The sequence below is a fragment of the Camelina sativa genome, chromosome 1 (genome assembly GCF_030686135.1).
Source record: "Camelina sativa cultivar CO46 ecotype springtype chromosome 1, ASM3068613v1".
Taxonomy (NCBI): Eukaryota; Viridiplantae; Streptophyta; class Magnoliopsida; order Brassicales; family Brassicaceae; genus Camelina; species Camelina sativa.
In genome coordinates this window covers 3999193-4018525 of record NC_141880.1, presented here as the reverse complement: position 1 = coordinate 4018525, position 19333 = coordinate 3999193, and the positions used below count along the sequence as shown (strand labels likewise).

Here is a 19333-nt window from a genome sequence, read left to right as displayed (position 1 = left end):
GAGTAACACTGAACCAAACCAAAATTGAAACTAGAAACCAATCCATATTAGCTTAGGTGTTACTTTGGTTACTGTCATTCATAAATCTGTCAGTATGGGCTCCAGAAACGTCTTGTATGCATACAGTGAGGTGTAATCAATTGAATCAAGGAAATGGGGGGAAAAAGGGACTTTATGAATTGACATCATCATCAGCTACGAGTCTCAACGGTTTTGAAGAGTTTCAATTGCCTTTTTCCACTGCAAAGCTCTTTGTTTCGCATCTTCAAACGATAAAACCTTCTTCGGCTGCCAAAACATAAACAAGAATCAACAATCACATATCAATTTTGCATAGGAAAAAAAACTGAACAAGTGAAGTTAGCCATTGGATTGTGTGTTACTGTGCAAATCTTGAAATGTGAAGGACTTGAGACTTGAACGTTGAGGTCGTTAGAATTATCAGACCAGATTATGTTCCCTTTTACTACAAGCTTTGATGGGTCAACATATATCAGTCTCGGTTTGTTGGTGAGTATTAGTTGCACCTTCTTACTTGTGATTTTCTGTAGCTTCTTCACTGCTGATATCATTAGAACTGATTCTCCTGGTTCTAGAAACTGTTGCCTGTTACAAAGCATACAATCGAAGACCGGATTAGACTTTAAAAACCAAGAGTGTGTCAGAAATATGTAAAAGCCTCGTAGTGTCTCACCATCTGGAATCAAAAGAGTCTATGGAGGCAAGCCGAGTTATGGAACCTGAGGATTCAGAATGTCCGCCGTGTCCATCGTTATGCAAGACTGAAGCATCTCCAACATGTGTTGGGTTCCATGGAGAACCATCCCTCTCTGGAGATGCTGACTGGGACTGCGAAAGAAAAGCTAGATCAAGAGAAGTACAAGATGGGAAACATTTTGGTGCGCCAGTTAGAAAGTAACTAAAGGAGGTATATACCGCAGGATCTGGAGCTAGTTTTGGAGGAGTTTGTGACCTTAGGTTTTTCCAATCAACTCCATTGAAGAAAGGATGTCTCTTGAGAGAAGCATAGCCTTCTGATCCAGCTCCTGGTCTTCTACTAGGATCGGTATCCTAAGATGAACCATAGCCCCACACAAAAAAAGATTGGTGACGATGGCTTTTGAACTTGACTTGTAATCCCTGATTTAGCAAAGACTGGGTAAAAAGTGAAGCTTATCTTACTAGCAATCTGTCGATGAGGTCTCTTGCTGCTTCTGAGAAATGATTTGGAAACTTTATATCTCTGGCTATAATTCTTTGGAAAATGAGCCATTCACTAGCATCCTTGAATGGAGAAGTTCCTGAAAGCATTTGGTACAGAGTGCAGCCAAGCGCCCAGAGATCATTTCTGTTTGAATATGTTCCAGAAAATACCAAAGAAAAGTTGTTCTAAGTAAGAGGCGTGTAGTAATCAAAGGCTACTTCACAACAAAAAAGTCCATACATCATCACATAGTGGTCAAAGTTTGGTCTAACAATAATCTCTTACCCAAAAGTTGCTGGAGAGGAGTTTAGAACTTCAGGAGGAACATAAGCAGCCGTTCCGACAAAAGTGCACGCCTTATCATCTGCAGAAGTCACGAATATATAGACATGCTTAAAATCCTGAATCTCAAAGAAAGACCTTAAGCTTAAGCATATAGAAAATGATTCATGGAACTCATATTACCAGAAGCTGCATTAGGAAGTACTGTAATTTGGCTGTCTTGCATTGGCTTTACACTGCCAAAATCAGCAATCTTAATGTGTCCATCTGAAGTTAGCAACAAATTCTCCGGCTACTCATTCAAAATTCAGGGAAAGGATCAGCAAATAGTGTTATTGTTGGGTCAAGAAAAAAGATGGATCTCTGAAAACGAAGCTACCTTGATATCTCGATGTATCAGTCCCATATTATGTATATACTCAAGAGCATCAACAACTTCTGCACTGTAGAACCGAGCTTCATCCTCTGATAGACGACCCTTCTGCCAAACACATCACAAAACAAAAAAAGAACAATAATGCAACTACATTTTGAGAATTATGTATCACTCTCCTCCAAGATTCTGAATAGTGGTATCTTACTCTGGTGATTTGGTCAAAAAGTTCCCCACCCTCGCAAGATTCAAGCGCCATATCTACAAAAAAAACAAGAAGGAACCAATATCACTCATAACCACATCCCTTCAAGCAACAGAGACTAGTGAATAAAATTTCATGGTTGTATTTGAAACAGAGCCGCTTGAATGAATAGAAACTACCTACATAGTGATTGTGTATCTTGAAACGTAAAGAAGAGTTTCACAATCCCGGGATGTTCTAGTTGATCAAGAACAATCCTTTCCAATTTGACATAAGCTGTTTTATTCTCCTTGGTGATAAACTTTTTATCCATGATCTTCAAGGCATACACAGTTCCATTTTCTTTCTTCTTTGCCCTAACAACCTGATTCAAATCACACATAAGAAGAAGAATCAAATAAAGGACAAATTTTTAGCCAACAATAATGTGAATTGATTTCATGAATCGAGAAGGAAAAAAATGAAACCTTTGAATAAGAGCCAACACCATAGATCTTGCCGAGCTCGAAATCATGGCTGGTGAAATTCTCCTGAGGAGCCTTAAATGCGAAGCTTTTGCTTCTGGAAATAGTTTCACCACCACCATTTGATGATGAATTACCTTGAAGAGCAAGCTTTGAATCAAATTCCTTGTCCATTGTCAACATCCCACAAAACTTGTTCTACATGATGAGACCCATTTTGGGATCTATAATGGACAATGATGATCTTGAAAGCTTTAAATGTTATATTTTTCCGATTTTCGAAAGGTGACAACTTTTTTTCAATGGGATGAAAAGGAGACGAGAGAAATTAGGAGAATTTGATGAAGGGGAGGTGAAGTAGAAGAATCGGATGAATGTGACACATTCTTCTTCATCGTTTGTTTTCTTCTTCTTCTTCGTCAAAACAAACTCAACAATTAAAAAAATATAAATTTAGCTGTCCGAGAAACGGAAAATAAAAATAAAAAAATTTGAGATTTTGGGTAGGCCTTGGAACACTCTTTATTGGGCCTTAGAAAAAAGGGAGAAAGAAGAACCCAACAGGCCAACACCAAAAATATAAAATTAGATGGAGGTTTATGGGATTCGAACTCAAGCAAAAATTTATTGGTCATGTAGCTTCCATAAACGATTGGGAACCCTAGCTAGTTTTTGTAAAGCTGGTGAAGGGATTTGTTGCTCATCCTCGTTATATTTTTCATCGCAAGTCTCTTCAGCAAGCTCCCTAAACCCTAAAACTGGGGCCTTGATTGACCGACAAGTCTTTTGTGTTTGGTAAAAATTTCACGGTCTTTTTTTTTTTGAGGGTTCTTGTGATGTGTGTTGTGTCTTTAGAAATTGCTTAGGGATTAAAATTGCACACGTTTTTTTTTCCAAATCTTGCCTTCACTTGCCTTGAGAGATGAACAATAAGAAAGAGAATCGTAATTCCTATTATTTTGCTTGGTTGGTTGCTTGTGCAGAAATTAATGGGGGAGAACAAATTCAAGAAGATAACTGCTGTGGTTCCAAATGAAACCGATTTTGTCAGAGCCATCGGTTTAGAGTTTCGGAGACCAGAGTGCTTCCGTCGTTTCCGTGATGATGATCATATCTTTGATATCCAAAACCACTATGCGCTCAAGATCAGCTCTGCGGAGGCAAGGTTTTCAGAGATGCTCAATGAGGTTTTAGTCCAGTTTCCTCGCCCCCATACTCTTAATCGGTCGCACACCCTCCTTCTCCATGAGCGCTATAACCTTGCACGCTACGCTTTAGCTTTATCTGATGTCTCCGATGCTGAGGACATGGTCAAATCAGTCTCCGATGACTTTGTACGCCAGCTTCTTTTCACTCGCACGGATGATTTTGACTCGCGGGACAAGTGCAAGTCCCTGAGAGTGTCTGCTCTTGCGCGTATGTTTACTTTTGCCAAGAGATGCGTTCCTGTTTTGGCTTTTCTCCAAAGGGTCAGGGAGTACATGGCGAATCTGGACGATGATGCTGGTCCTACTACTCTGATGAACCAGTATCGGGACGACTTGGCCGCGGGCGCATTCCCTAAACCTGTTACTGAAGACGAAATTGCCGACTTTGTTGAACCAGAGACTCTGCTTTGGCTTGAGGAACTGGATCGTCAATATGACCTCAGCCTCGAAGGTGATGTTGGTCAAGGAGTGGATTGTGAAAATCTCGGACGCATGGAAGCCTTGGTTATCTAAAATGGCTTTTTTGATTATCGCTGATATATGAACTTGTTGAAGAATGAATGTTCTATCAGCTTTTTTTATTTTATTTTATTTTACTAATAATGTATGCTTCTTTGTTATCCGGTTCCGGACCATCTTATGTTTTTGGACCTTGTTGTTTCCGAAGTTCTTCTTCTTACGCATATGTTTCAGGCTCAAGTAAGAGCATCATTTTCTTACGTTTCACTAATCTACAAGACCAACAAAACAAATGGTCCAACAATACCACCTAGTTTTCTCTAAAATTTAGACTCAAAATCATTATATTAGGATTGGAGCCCAAATATGTTGTAGTATTGGAGCCGGAACATCTCATAGGAAAAAAAAAAAAAAAATTCAAAATAAAAGACGCCACGAACTGGAAACACGAAGTGGAAAGATGAGCGAGCGAAAGCCATTTCTTCTGGGGAACTTTTATTGGCAAAGAGATATTTTAAAAGAAGTAATTATTTGGGATCCCTAAGAGCGGAATATGCGATTGCTGCTTCTTCTACTACTACCAAGTTCGACGCCATCTTGGCTCTTGAAGACTGCGCATTCCCTCTAACTCTCGATGTTCATACTGTTGCCGACTTTGTTCGTCCTCAAGTTTTGTCTTGGCTTTATGAGTTGGAACGTGGACATGGCCCCAGGTACCGACATGATCCACAGTGGTCTTTGCAGAACAGTCCGACAATCACAAGGAGCACCACCTGGCTGCCGTTACCAGCATGAAATCCTTGGTTATCTAGTCCAGAGCTTGATTATACTTCGTATCTCTCTTGAACAATCCAATGTCTCTCTCGTCCTTCTTTCTCTTTTTATGCTTGGTCGTGAACTTGTTATGTTTGTTTTCCGGATCTTATTTGCTGTTTCCTTGTGTCCTTGGTCGTCAATAAGAACATATCTTCCTCTATATTTATATCATAGACTCTTTCTTCTCTCCCATACAACATTAACGTTGGTACCCTTAAAGGCACTGAGTAAATTGTATTTTTGGCTCAAGTTTAACGTATTTCTTCCACATATACTCCAAACCTCTTTCATTTGAGCCAAAATGTATTTAGTTTTATTTCATGACACACTGCCTTGGAACTTTGAGTCCACTTGTTGTTGTGACCCTCCAAAAAAAACATCCCGCCCTCGAAACTTTGCAACGAAACAACAGATATGGCCTTTCCTCTTGAGTCGCCACATCTCCCCTCAGAATCAGAACTATTACCAACATGAAGAAATTGTCATGTCATCGGTTTCAACATATATATAATTGCACAACAGTTGGTCTAATTCTTAATGAAGTTGCAGTTTTGAATAGAAAGAGATGTTTACCTAAGGCAAGGCATGTGATTTCTTGGAGCCTTTTCGACAATGGAGGTTTCTTCTCTAAAGGCCATTGCTATCCGCTAGTGTGCCGACTGTGAATTCCATAAGAGCTCTGTACCATCCCTCCCTTGACTTTTGGTGTACTGAAGGAATCAAAAGTGATGATTTGCGGATTGTTTCACTTACAGACAATCCTTGTCTTGGGTTAAGAAATCATATGACTATACATACTTAAGCTGTTCGTGGCCGCAGTGAATCTGTGCCGAGATTCATTAGTTTATTCTCATTAGTAAGGACTGCCTGAAACTCTAACCTGTAGTAGTGTGAAGAGAGTATTTCTCATTAGATGCAGAAATAGATAAAAACGGAAAAGAAAAAAAAAACCACCGATCTGAAAGAAACCCGGTTGTGCTGGAAACTGATTGAAAAGCGAACTCCTCGTTCCAACATCCCTGTTCTCGGCATGGTCCATCGTGTTGTTTCCAGGAACTTTTGTGCAAACTCGGATGTTTCTGCTAGTGATTCACATGATAACACAGAAGCACCGTCATACAAAAAGTACAGCAAGAAACCTTGTTCACAGGTAAATCACTAGCAGCGTACCGTTAATCAAAAACAGACAAAAAGGCACAGCCAAAGATAGTCGATCAAGGTTCACTTGGGGAACTGATCTAAAATCCATGATATGGCGAACCATCTCACATATCACTGATACCAGCCATGAACCAATGCATTTGGCACTGAATTTGTGATACGATAATGTAAGAAAGGATTACAAGCCGCAACCATTATAACCATTCTGTAGGGGATTTATACGTGACGATGGTACAGCTACTTTCCTTGAAAGAGGTTTCCGTGCTTCTATCATGCCTGCACAATTCAGAAGAAGAAAAAAAAGAGAGGATCAGCAGCACATCACTTATTTAGAATACAGGACCTGCTCTGGTCCATAGAAATAAGCATGGTATACGGAAAAGAATCCCAAGCTTGATTGAGATGTGTCAAGAGTGAGAAAATGTAGCATCCCTCAAGGACCAAAGAGATAACAGAAAAGATTCGTCAACAAAGCCATCAGTGCTGGTATCAATATCCCCTAAACCCCTTTCAGAAGTAACTTGAGTGCTCACATGACCAGATTTGTTCTCCTGCTTCATTTTCCTGTCATCAACTCTCTCTCCTTACAGGCTGCATTGCCTAATCCTACTGATCCAAACTCCCTAACCGGATCTACAATCCTTCTGTTTGCTTCAAGTATACAACAGGGTTTAGTGCTGACAAAATTGAGAACCCTTGGTACGTATATATATAATGGTCAGATTAGTAAAAAAAGGGTAACTACGTGATTGATCATTGGTATCTGATGATTAGAAGATACAGACAGTCTTTCAGGTGAAGCAGCAGAAAACTCTTCAGAGACCAATTAATAAGAGAGGCAAAACCAGATCCCAACATTCACAAGGTAACTCAAGCTAGCTAGGCTTAATGTGAATGACACGAAGAAGGAGAATGCATAGAGTCTATCCTCCTGCGTACTAGTGAGACGAGGAATAAGATTCCTGATTGTCATACTCAAGAGTGTCCAATCTCCTTCCCTTTCCCACTAGTAAGATGCCATCCAAGAATCCGCTCTGATATGTTATCCTTATGTGGCTTTTCTGTATAGCTAAACTCACCAGCACCTTGTTCTATAGCAAAGCCATCATCCTCGTCTTTAACTCCGAGTAGGGGTGTCAATCGGGCTGGCCGATCCGGCCCGGCCCGGCCCGAAATCCGTAAAGCCCGCATATGTTTGAACCCGGTCCGGCCAGGCTCGAAATATTTCCTAGCCTATATTTCAAAGCCCGAGTCCGGCCCTAACAAGGCTACATGGCTTTTCGGGCTTTTTCGGGCGTATCTTACCGATCAAAATTTCAAACTTATAAGTCTTAAAAAGTAGTGTTTGGAGGTGCACTATAATACAAATCAATCAAAAATTTAAGAACTCATCTATATTCACTACAACCAACTTAATTTAATAGAAAAAGTTATAAAACTAAATAAAATTTTGATATTTTAACCAAATAAACCAATATATAATTCATATAAAATATTATAGATAAACAATTTAAAGTATTAAGTATGGTTGTTAAGTAAATATGAAAACTAGGATTTGAGTTAAAATTTTATTTACAATAAATTATTAATCAAATATTACAATCATACTAAAATGTTAACAAAAAAGGTACAAATATATTTGTTAAAGGGGTTTTCGAGCTGGTCCGAGCCCAGTCGGGATAAGCCCGAAAACCATATAGCCCAAACGGGCTGAGCCCTAAAGACCCGATTTTTTCTGGACATATATATTTAAGCCCGAACCCGATGTTTTTCAGGGTCGGATCGGGCCAGCCGGCGGGCTTTAGCCCTAATTGACATGCCTAACTCCGGGAGTGGCAGGACTACCTAAACTAAAAAAAAAGATCAACATATCTTTTCAACAGCAATGATCAACTCATGTCAAAATCACACTAACCAAATAAAGTACTCATAAAAGTGGCACAAACACAAAGGAAAATAATCAAAATCTACCCTTATCTCTCTTGTATCTTGTCTTGCACTGAGGACAAGACTGCTTTCCATTGTTCCTTCCATACTCATGCTCATACTCATAGCACGGTCTACATTCACAGTCTTCCCAACATTCACATTCACTGTCCTGCACCTACCAACAATCACACTCTACTACTTTATAAAGGGATGCATCAGCTTCCACTACAATTTGAGAAACAAGACGATTGAATGCGGCAACTAAACCACAATTTGTTGCCGAAGAAACCTCGGCCATTTACAGAACCTCTCCTTGTACTAGAGGGTCAAACACGGAATTAGTTTTAACATGCATGAAAATAGACAAGCTTCATCGAACTTGCGAAACCTAAACATGGTTTGATGATCATTTGGATAATGAAAATGAATTTCTTTCTCACAATGGTTCACTATTGTTTATTCAAATTGAATGCTTTATAATATTATAAAATGGTTCAAAATGTCATATGTAACCTTCTTTATTCATTATTGTTATTCTTCAAATTTTTAATGGGTAAAACGAAATCAAGATATCAGAGCTCATAACAGAGGAAACGACATTAAAAGTTTTCAATTATTGTCAAGTCAAAATAACCTAATGTTTTCAAGAAATTTCAACCAAGAAAATCTATATGTATTTTGGAGACATTGAAAAACTTTAAACAGGTTCATCATCCCAACAGATCCTTGACTTCAGCATAAACGGCGACATCAAATGCTGTCTGCAAAATTCAGATAAGACAAAATTAATTTTATAAGATAAAGACAAAACCACTAAGCTGAAAACGTGTCAGTCGAGGGATATATGCATAGATACAATGTTGGACAGCATTTGAAAACATATATGCATCTTACCATTCCAAGATAATTTTCCACAGAGGTATCAACATCACCAAAGAGCAACCGCTGTGTTATAGCACATATTGAGTCTCCACACTTGTTGCCACAGCATTGTGCAGAGGCTGTATTGAATAAAAGAGCCAATGAGTAGAGGAGAGGATATAGAGAAATAAAAGAACAAGTATAAATAGGAAGCAAGATTGTATACTTATTGTATCCCCAACATCATTAGTGATCTCTGTATCAGCACCGGCCAATAGGTAAACCTGGCATAAATCAGTTGGATTTCATTAGTCATAGAGTCATAGTTAGTAAAGCTGCCTAAAACCTAAAACACAAAGACTAACCTCAAGGCTCATCAAGAAGCCACCATTGCAGACCAAATGAAGAGGAGTATCTCCATTGTGATTTGGAGCATTCACATTAGCCCCATGTTCAACCAGAACCTATTACAAAAGGTAAATAAATTCATTGATTATTACTGGGACAAAACAGAATGAATAGCCAAAAAAACAAAAAAAACCAAAAAACAAAACCAGGAACCGTACCTTTAAAAACGTCAAATCATCCCCACTCCTACATGACAAATGGAGAGCTGTAGCTCCAGCAAAGTCTCTAGCATCTGTATCAACGCCCCATGCCAAAAGATGCTCCATACAAGCCAATGATTTATTAACCAATGCTGTCAAAAGAGGAGTATGCCCTCGATGGTTTTTGAACACGGTGTGTGCTCCTTTGAGTAGGAGGAGCTCAACACACGAAGGATGATTGAAGGGACAAGCCGCATTGAGAGGTGTACCTAGGTACTCACTAGGAGGATCAATGAAAGCTCCATTCTCAAGAAAAACCTGCAGCAATTGAAACCCTTAGATAACATCAATACAAATGAAACTTGAGGAATGTGTAGTCAGAAAATTAACCTCCACAAGGGGTTCACAGCCAACACCACACGCATAATGAAGAGGTGTGAGACGATTCAGAGAAAGAGCATTGACACTTGCTCCTTTTTTGAGTAGATACTGTTTCAACAATGTCCAGTTTCCAATCAGAATAACAATGAATGGGAGGGAGAGGAAACAGGAAGGGAAGAATACTAACTACCCTCAGCACAAGTGAAGTTAAGAGAAGAACATGCCATGTGAAGTGGAGTCTCTCCTATCGTATTACGAGCCTCCAAATCAGTATCTTTACCAATGAGAAGCTAAGGTAAGGCATATTTTTAATTGATGTGACGGTGCTGTGGAGGGGCGTCATTCCAGTTTAATTGGAGTAATTCACATATGCTCCACAGTCAATGAGAATCTGAATGAGAGTAAAAGTATAATCCAATGACTGACCTCAAGACTCATCAAGAAGCCACCCTTGCATACCAAATGAAGAGGCGCATCTCCATTGCGATTTTGAGCATTAACATTAGCCCCATGTTCAACTAGAAGCTATTACAAAGTGTAATAAATCCATTGATTATTACTACAAAACAGAATGAATCGCAAAAAAAAAACTAAAAAACTAAAAAACAAATTGGAACCATACCTTAAAAAACAGCAAATCATCACCACTCCTACATGCCAAATGAAGGGATGTATCTCCAACAAGGTCTTTTGCATCCATATGATAATTCTCAAATCTATTTCAAACAAAGTAGTGTACACAATTTGTCTAAGTAGTGTTGGTTGTTATACTTTTTGCTTAATTGTTTAATTTGTGAATCTGTTATGTATTTTTTTTTGTCTAGTAAGTATTCGAGAATCTGCTTCATTCATTAATCTTAAGTATTTCTAATATTAATGTATGGATTGATAACGGTTCATATGAATCATATCTCTAGCTATAATATGGACTAGAGAGACAATTGGTTACATCAAGGGAGAGCTCATCATGCTCCTTAATATTTTACTCTCTTTTTTTGGTGTCGATTGGTATGATATTCTTTGGAATGTTATGGTTTTTCAATTTATTCTTGCGAAATTGTTTAAACTATAGTATTATATTATTATTCTTATGCGTACTGATATTTCTTACAAATAAATTCATGATTTGGAATTGGAAGCCATGCACGTTACATTTCACTTGGAAGCAAAAGTAAGCGAAGGCCATATCTTCTGCGGAACATTATTAGCAAAAGATATTCAATGGATCGATTTACAAAAGCCTTGGTTTGGTTCGATACACACCAATCTCTGGCATTTCCAATTATACTCCATGACAAGCACATTCGCTTTTAATTTGGTCTCCAAAATCGATCTCATTTTGACGTACATTAATAAATTACATAGTTCATGATCTGTCATTCTGTCTAAAACAAAACATCAATATCAAAACGATTCCCATACTACAAAATTGCAAAGTGAGGAGAAAGACAATCAAAACGCTCAGGTGGCAAACCCCATTCAGTTTTTCCTGGCAAACCTTTTTAAACTCGCCGGTAGCTCCGCAGCAGCATCTTCACCGATTCTTCTCTTTTTAGACGCAGTGTTGTTGTGCCCTTGCTCCGGGAATGTTCGCTTTGCGTTCTCCACCATCTCTTTCTTCTTCTTTGTCCGCTTGCTCGGCTTATTCCTTCCTTTCGTCTTCTTCTTCAGCTCAGTGCTCTTTGCTGCTTCTATGGCCACCTCCTTCTCAGCTTCTATCTCTCCTCTTGATGGCTTTTCTTTCCTCCTAGATGGCTTCATTGCACCAATCTTTGAAGGATCGAGCATGATTGTCTCAGGTGGAAGTTTATCAAGAAGCAAATGGACTTCCTTCTCCCGTCTCTGTTTCGATGTTTCAAATGGATTAGCCACCCAAGAATCGAAGTTGGGTTCTCCAGACCCTGGAATTAGAATGCTAGACCAACCCATCGAGTGACCAATCCCAATAACATCCTCATATGGTCTGAACATAAGCTTCTCGATTTGATAACCTTTCACCATGGAGTGGTTCATGTATCTACTATAGTTATGTGATGAAGAACTACCACTCGAATCTCCTAAAATCTGAACAAAAGATCCAGTTCCAGCTGCTAGCAAACCTTTCTGACTGAAACTCAGCGTTTTGGCATGGAAACCGTGAATAGTCTGAATTTCCTCGAATTTACGTAAATCCCAGATCTTGAGTTTGCGCTCTTTACCGGATGTAGCCATGAGGTGGCCATTTGGATGAAATGCGACAGATGAGACTGGCCCAGGGTGACACTGCATCTGGACTAGAGGTGCTTGGCTAGTGGGTTTCCACATTGTGACAGTTCCACCAGAATGTCCCAAGGCAACAACACCATTGTAAGGGTTCACTTCCATTACATCCGTTCGGCCTTTACCTGTTCTGATACTAGCAACCATGCCTCCATAGGTTACATCTTGATAATGTAGCTGCCCAGATTTGTTTACTGATGCAAGAAGAAAATGGTTCTTTAGGAACCGAAGTCTGGCCACTGGACCACGTTCCTGGTATACACACAAAGTTTAGAGTCAATAACCAAATAACACTAGGCATAAGTTACTTTTTTTTTAACCGAAAAGCATAAATCTCACCTTCAAACAATGCAGCTCAGTTCCATCTCTCCCATATATATAAGCATACCTATCGAAATTTACGAGACAAGATATTAGACAAAGCACCCTCCAAAGCACAAGGCGTACAGTAGGTGATGTTTATTAGCATTGATAATACATACTTCTTCTGGGCAGCTGCAAAGAATTGCTCATTGTGCAGGAATGCAACATCACGGACTGTTTCTTTTACCTGCAGGACATCATCAAGATGTGTTGAGAACCAAACCAAATCTTACAAATAAACAAGCACTGATAAAGAGATTAACATAAAATAAAATAAAACAGACCTGAATCTCTTTAATTAGGTTCATACTCATCATGTCTACTAGAGCGAGGTGGCCTTTGCGACCACCAGCTATCATATGCCGACCACTTGCAGTGAAATCAAGTTTGTATGGGCCAAAATCTATATATGTTCAGTGTCAGTAAAATGAATTAGAAGCTAACATTGTAAAGAGAGTATATATCACAGAGACTAAACCAAATTTTAAAAATTTACATACAAAAGATATGGCAGAGGAAGCTATTGTGCATTTACCTGGGAGCACAATGTCATATTGGTTTCTTGAGCTGAGTAAATCTACTTCATTGGCAATATCTGTCTGCTTGACTCGCCATGTCTTTTCTAGACCATCAGTCTCCAAGTAACCTGCCTCAGCAGGCAAGAGCCACTACACACCAAACAATACAACCACATCACAAGACAATAACTAAAGTCAAAACGAGCTGACCTATCAACATCAAAACAGAGATACACAACAGCTTCAATCATTTTCATGAAGCAGCGGAAAAGGGTCAAACAAGATCCACACAGAGCTGAATGAAGGAGTAAACTTACCTTTTCGATTTTAGCAGCAGTTTTGGCAGATTTCCCATACAACTTCTCCCTCGAAGCAAGTTGAGTCTTTAGTTTCTTATCTTTCAGTGTCTGCAGAACACAAGCAAAAGCCACAATCAACAAAGCCACAATCAGCAAAGCTATATATGCAAATTATATACCTCAAGATTAGCACCTTCTCCTCTAAGATATTTCTTAACTTTAGTCTCCAACTCAACATCGCTCTCCTGCATACAAATTTGAATCTAAGTCTTCAACTTTACTAAAACCCACAAATAGTAAACTGTCAGAAATTCAAACACAAAGATGGTAGTACCTGCTCAATAGGAGGCAAAAACTTCTCCGTAAGATTGTTATCCTCTGAACTGAGCTCCATCTTGCTCCTTCTTATTACCTAAACAAATCAAACAACTCAATTACAATTAAGAAAACCCATTAAATCCTGACTAATTCTGATTAGCCCCCAGTCTCATCTATGGTTCACAATAGAACAGAAACAGCTAGGAAGATAGAGATAAATCTTTGAAGATTTTTTATAAACGAAACAAAGTTCAAATCGAAGAAGCCTTCACCTGAGATTTTAGAGAACACGGCGCGGAGAAAGAACAACAAACGGCGGTGAAGCTATTTAGGGTTTTAGCAGAAAAATGTGTTAATGCGCTGAAGGGGATGAATGATAGTGAGAGCTCCGACTTCGATCCTCACTCAAGACTCAATTTGAGGGTTTTTGAATTTTTTAGGGTTTACGAGAAAAATACAAAAAAAAAAAAAAAAAAAAAAAAAAAAAAAACGAAAATAATGGAGATAGGGCCTTAGAATACGCTCAATTAGGCCTGATCTGATAAAAAGCCTATCGAGACCCACGAACAAGGTATCTCAATTAGGCTAATTAAAAAGTTCACTAACTATATAATTAGTGATCCGCTTAATTTACTGGTTTAATGACCGGTTTAATTGTAAACACTCTTCTACTGTATAGTGGAAACAAACTAAACGAAGTGTGATCCTGTAAAAACCAGAACTGGCCTAACTATTTTTAGACTGTAAGAGAAATTTTCTTTTGTTCAATAGCACCAAAAGAATATGGGTCCACATATATGGATTATTCATGTTTTGTTTTTCCAAAATAAATTATTTCGTCTACGTTTTCATAGGAGTACATTTTTTTAATGTTTTAAAAAATCAAATGTACTTTCCTGATTTTACTCCAGATCCAACATAAACCAGACTTTTCAGAAAAGGATGCTAAAGATTCATGTTTACCGCATGAAGCTGCTGGTTTTGCTGGGACTTTCATGCGGCTTCGTCCAGTAATGAGATCGAATGTAAAAATTACTATCATTAATTAGTCTCTTGCATTATTTGTTTTAGGTTAGATAATAAAAGTAGTTGTGATAATTAATGTATGGATTGATAGACTCGTTCACGGTTAATATCTCTTAGCTATAATAGGGACTAGGGGAGACAATTGGTAATGAAGATTCTAAACCATCCATGGGAAGAGCCCATCATGCTCCTTATCTTTTACTTTTTTTTTTTTTGGTGTCGATTGGTAATATATTCTTTGGAATTTTATGCTTTTTCAATTTATTCTTGAGATATTATTGTTTAAACTTATACAGTATTATATTATTAGTCTAATGCGTACTGATATTTCTTACGAATAAATTCATGATTTGGAGGCCATGCACGTTACGTTTCACTTGCTTTCTTTGTCGACATTGTACATTACAACAAATAAAAATTTAAAAGCGGCAGTGGATGCTAAACAAAATTCATATTATTTTATTACCATTCACATATCGATACATAAAATGTAAGTGAAAACTCACACAAGGAACACGAAGTTGATCAGTTATTTCGGATATAAACTTGATTTAGTATAATCTTGAAAACATTTCATTCATTCAATTGAATGTAACAACAATATTATAACCTTTAATTTACGAGCTAGTCATAGATTTTGTAATCTCGTTTATGCTTAAAAACATGGTTCTTGTTGATCAAAATTTTCCCAAATATAGTGTAGCTAGTGTTTGAGGATTAAACGAAGTGTGATATTTGCTATCCTAAATGAGTCATATATATGAGGATGGATCTTATTAGGAACATTGTATTGTTCTTGAATTTAAATGTCCCACAACGTAAGATTATATATTAATTACTACGAATTTGGAAAGCATTTTTGAATTATGAAACTAATTATTTAAATTCGGATCTAAGATTTACTTAAACAGTTTATTTTCATGTGATTTAACAAAAGACACATGATTATTTTGTCTTCTTCAATGTGGATATATTTACTAATTTAATTTTATGTCTTTATATCTTGTATAATATAAACTTTACAAACATAAATGATTTGGAATCCTATGCATATGCAACAAATTTGAGGACTACGTGGATTTGCCAAAAAGAAAACACATTCATTCTTATCAATTAGGTTCGTTTTCTTCGTTACCAACATGTAACAGTGATTCTTGTTTCTACAATGTTCGTTTCTAGTACCCATCCTGTGATGTAGGGTCATCGTGTCTTATGCCTCGAAAATATATATGTGAGAATCTTTCCTCCAACTCAAGTTGTATAAATTTCAGTATTATGAATATCCTATACCATTTTTTTTTGTCTGAGAGTATAGCTAGATAGAACTTGTAACCGATTAATAAAGTACTATACCTAGATCTAGGAGCCTTTTAATTTGATTATTCTTTATGCCCTCGTTGGGTTCATGAATTTTCCATTTATAGGAAATATATACTAAAACTAATTCAGACAAGATCTACGTTACACTGCATTAAACTATGGTTTTCATTGTAGTTTGAGTTTCTGAGACTTGTTTTTTAATATTAGGTTTTGATTACAAAATGCATTTAAAAAAAATTTGTAGGACAGTTTAGACTTCAAATCAGTTGTTTTTATTTCCCGATTCTCTTTTTGTCTATTTACAATCTATCTAAAAGTTGGTTTGATTTGAGATGGTTCGGTTTTGGCCAAAGTTTTAACAACCGTAACTCGATAACTGGACCACCGAAAACTTCTAACATAAACCAAAGTTTTAACAACCGCGCGTAACTGGACCACCGAAACTTCAACATCAGTTATAATTGACGGATTCTAAAATGCTACAGATTGTTTGATTGTGATTGTATGGTTTCGTGGCCTTACAAATAACATCGGCTTATCCTGATTCCTCATAATTATGTATCTCTGTCCTTGTAAATCAAAGAAAAAAAACGTGTCAATGTCAATAGACAAACAAAAAAAATAGAATAACCCAAAAAAAAGGGAAGAACACGATAAGAAGAGGAGAAAGGTTGACAAAAAAGAGAAAAGTAAAAAAAAAAAAAAAAGAAGTGAGAGATTGAGATCCTGCGATTGATCATATAGATCTTTCCACTTCTGTACTTTTAAATTTGGATATTACACTACTGACTGACTCACTTACACAGATCTACCCTATACGTATCATCGCCACATGCTTTTCCAAACTCGATACGTGGCGTGGCATGTCCAAAAACATATGTCATATTTTGCCGTAAAATTACTCAGCAAATGTAAATTATATATATATATATATATATATATATATATATATATATATATATATACACAGCCAGCTAGTGTGTACATGTTAATTCGGAGTGATCCAAGTATTAAAGTCTAACTTCAAATACGACACAAGAGAATGAAGACAAGAAGATAAATGAACAACGTAGCAAAATTTAAACTGATATTTAATCGTACCAAATCGATCTTTCTGCTGTAATTAAATTATTAGATTTTGTGAACAGACCAGGTTAAAACTAAGACGTAGGTGAAAAACCCAACTAGACTTAATGTATAATTATATTTGTATATACGAAATAAGGAGTAAGCAAAGCAAACTCATGTTACAGCCTAATGATTTGTCTATGGCATGGCTACAGTTGGAGTATATATTTTTTTCTTAACTAGGCGTGTAAAACGTTGTGGTCCATCATATATCTCGAAATCATAATGTCACATAAAAAATATACAGTTTCTCACATTGTACATTAATAAATATTAAATAAGAGGATACATAAATTGATGCGATCAATTTTTTTTTTTTTTTTTTTTTTTGCAATTAATTGTTTTACATAAAATATAATGATACATGGACTACTTAGATTTAAATCTAATCACATGCCATGTCTTTGGGTTGTAATAGGTACAAGACACATCTTTAACCAATTACTTTATGTTTGAGATCTAAGATAAGACGTTGGTCTAAAATTTGTGTATATATAATATATAGCTTATGTGTGTATTTTTCTTTACTACCTATAGATGTTATTACTCTTATTTTGATGGTTCAATTCTATTACAGTATCAAGTAAAAGTTTTCTATATAGACACACTTTAATGTTATTGTTGAGACCATAACCCACAAGTCTTTAGATAGGAGACCGATGGTACGAGAACACCATTTGCGTTTGTTTCATGAGTTATGGCCCTCCTTAATTCACTCGCACTGTGCTTCCACGCTTATAAGAGTTTCATTTGTCTTTTGTAAACTTTTTTGCCAAAAATTCATCTGTTTTTTTCAGAATTTTGTAATTGTTTTTATTTATTATTACCTTTCAATAAATTAATACAATTTAATTTTTTTTGGACAACAAAAATTTACCATCACAATTAAGGTAATGATCCCCAAAGATTTAAATGATTATTAATAAAAATAGGCAACACTTACAAAATTGTGATCCACATGTGCTCTACTCTCTTGGTAGTTGAAACATACATATAAATACTGGAAATACACAACCATACAAGTAACTTACCATCCCTAGTAAAACTATATTTTTTCTAAATTCGGAAATTACTTCCATTCTCCTTCCCACATAGTAATATATTTTACCTTATACTTATCCCCACTCTATTTTTTTCTTCTTTTTTTAATTTATTTTTTTTATGCTAAAAGGTAACTCTCATTTCTAAATGGGACATTCTAACTTTATGTATGTATATAGGTGTACGTAAAGGCACAAACACATATAACAAACCCATCTCAACCTCTCACTTCTCTAAGAAGTTTTCTCTACATCCACAAGAAAAGTTAATCCCAACAAAACAAACAAAAAAAAAAAGACAGAGACAATTGTAAAGTATGGATCTTGAGTTACTACAAGATTTGTCCAAATTCAATTTCCCAGCGCCCATCAAGATCCGATCCAAAACCTCAAAAGCAAAGAACGAGGAAGGTGATGACGAAGATGTCCTCAGCTGCAGTACACCGACATCCCAAGAACACAAGATTCCCTCCGTCGTAGACTCTCCACCTCCTGCGCCGCGAAAACCCCGGCCACCACCGTCAGCACCGTCGGCTACGGCTTCTCGGATGATCAGATCGTGCAAGAGGAAGCTTTTAGTCTCGACTTGTGAGATTGTCATGAATCGGGAAGATATTGACCGTTTCTTCTCCTCCGTATACAATGAGACGTCGACGACGGCGAAACGGCGGAGGAGTTATCCTTATTGTGCTCCCAGATGAGGCTTAATTCAATATTTACATTTTTTTTTTACAGTTTTACTAGAAATATTGTGAAATTATATGCTGGTGATTGATTTTATTATTTTTAATTTACTTAATTATGAAATTGGATGGATAATTTTCTGCAACCGCATATTAATTTCGCATATGGAGGGGTCGATGTTTGTAAATTCAATAATAAATGAAATTTAATTCCAATTGCCAAGTTTTTTTTTTTATATATTATAAGTGAATCCATATATAATAATTGTGATATTTATGTCATTTATAAGAGATGAGATTGTTTTATCATCCAAATACATGGAAAAAAATAGTTTCACTATATACATTGTTGACTACTGATTAAGTTTTGCAATGAGTTTATATTATAGTGACCGATGTAAAAATATCCGCAGCGACTATGAAGAATCAACATATCTCATGGTAAGAAAAAAAAATGATTGTGTTATGATGCATGCATGTATGAGAAA

General features: G+C 36.8%; 4 protein-coding genes and 1 pseudogene across 8 annotated transcripts; 2 read left to right on the top strand and 3 right to left on the bottom strand.

Moving 5' to 3' along the window:
* Positions 1 to 24: 24 nt before the first annotated feature.
* LOC104764160 (3-phosphoinositide-dependent protein kinase 2-like) lies at positions 25 to 2978 on the bottom strand. 2 transcript variants are annotated; one of them, XM_010487664.3, is made up of 11 exons: positions 2532 to 2978; positions 2248 to 2428; positions 2068 to 2120; positions 1866 to 1967; positions 1670 to 1778; positions 1490 to 1568; positions 1183 to 1348; positions 937 to 1071; positions 695 to 849; positions 384 to 606; positions 25 to 288 (listed from the first exon to the last, which is right to left on the bottom strand). In XM_010487664.3, the coding sequence occupies exons 1-11, from the start codon at positions 2709 to 2711 to the stop codon at positions 205 to 207; spliced, it is 1467 nt and encodes a 488-aa protein (XP_010485966.1). In that variant the 5' UTR covers positions 2712 to 2978; the 3' UTR covers positions 25 to 204. The 2 variants fall into 2 exon arrangements, with proteins under 2 accessions (XP_010485966.1, XP_087342200.1); XM_087486074.1 differs by having other exon boundaries at positions 2244 to 2428; positions 2532 to 2967.
* Positions 2979 to 3140: 162 nt separating this feature from the next.
* On the top strand, positions 3141 to 4402 carry LOC104704156 (nucleolar GTP-binding protein 1). The gene is made up of 2 exons (XM_010420291.3): positions 3141 to 3323; positions 3512 to 4402. The coding sequence occupies exon 2, from the start codon at positions 3518 to 3520 to the stop codon at positions 4247 to 4249; it is 732 nt and encodes a 243-aa protein (XP_010418593.1). The 5' UTR covers positions 3141 to 3323; positions 3512 to 3517; the 3' UTR covers positions 4250 to 4402.
* Positions 4403 to 7147: 2745 nt separating this feature from the next.
* Positions 7148 to 10234, bottom strand: LOC109132239 (uncharacterized; annotated as a pseudogene).
* A 971-nt stretch (positions 10235 to 11205) lies between these two features.
* Positions 11206 to 14162, bottom strand: LOC104763825 (putative U3 small nucleolar RNA-associated protein 7). 4 transcript variants are annotated; one of them, XM_010487247.3, is made up of 9 exons: positions 13921 to 14162; positions 13665 to 13742; positions 13510 to 13575; positions 13349 to 13438; positions 13049 to 13181; positions 12798 to 12916; positions 12633 to 12700; positions 12490 to 12538; positions 11206 to 12402 (listed from the first exon to the last, which is right to left on the bottom strand). In XM_010487247.3, exons 2-9 carry the CDS (start codon positions 13722 to 13724, stop codon positions 11371 to 11373), a joined length of 1617 nt encoding a protein of 538 aa, XP_010485549.1. In that variant the 5' UTR covers positions 13725 to 13742; positions 13921 to 14162; the 3' UTR covers positions 11206 to 11370. The 4 variants fall into 4 exon arrangements, with proteins under 4 accessions (XP_010485549.1, XP_087341947.1, XP_010485625.1 ...); XM_087485821.1 differs by having other exon boundaries at positions 13049 to 13241; positions 13921 to 14073; XM_010487323.3 differs by having other exon boundaries at positions 13524 to 13575; positions 13921 to 14062.
* A 4208-nt stretch (positions 14163 to 18370) lies between these two features.
* Positions 18371 to 19068, top strand: LOC104763736 (cyclin-dependent protein kinase inhibitor SMR1). Its single transcript, XM_010487137.3, has one exon. It carries the CDS (start codon positions 18480 to 18482, stop codon positions 18861 to 18863), a length of 384 nt encoding a protein of 127 aa, XP_010485439.1. The 5' UTR covers positions 18371 to 18479; the 3' UTR covers positions 18864 to 19068.
* Positions 19069 to 19333: the final 265 nt, after the last annotated feature.

Excerpts from the sequence above, each read along its gene's own strand:
- LOC104763736 (XM_010487137.3), top strand. The coding sequence starts at position 18,480 with ATGGATCTTGAGTTACTACAAGATTTGTCCAAATTCAATTTCCCAGCG.
- LOC104763825 (XM_010487247.3), bottom strand. The coding sequence starts at position 13,724 with ATGGAGCTCAGTTCAGAGGATAACAATCTTACGGAGAAGTTTTTGCCT. Across the intron at positions 13,182-13,348 it reads CTGCTGCTAAAATCGAAAAG|TGGCTCTTGCCTGCTGAGGC; the intron begins GTAAGTTTACTC and ends TTTGGTGTGTAG. Across the intron at positions 12,539-12,632 it reads TTTGCAGCTGCCCAGAAGAA|GTATGCTTATATATATGGGA; the intron begins GTATGTATTATC and ends AAATTTCGATAG.
- LOC104704156 (XM_010420291.3), top strand. The coding sequence starts at position 3,518 with ATGGGGGAGAACAAATTCAAGAAGATAACTGCTGTGGTTCCAAATGAA.
- LOC104764160 (XM_010487664.3), bottom strand. The coding sequence starts at position 2,711 with ATGTTGACAATGGACAAGGAATTTGATTCAAAGCTTGCTCTTCAAGGT. Across the intron at positions 2,429-2,531 it reads GTGTTGGCTCTTATTCAAAG|GTTGTTAGGGCAAAGAAGAA; the intron begins GTTTCATTTTTT and ends GATTTGAATCAG. Across the intron at positions 850-936 it reads AACTAGCTCCAGATCCTGCG|TCCCAGTCAGCATCTCCAGA; the intron begins GTATATACCTCC and ends TTTCTTTCGCAG.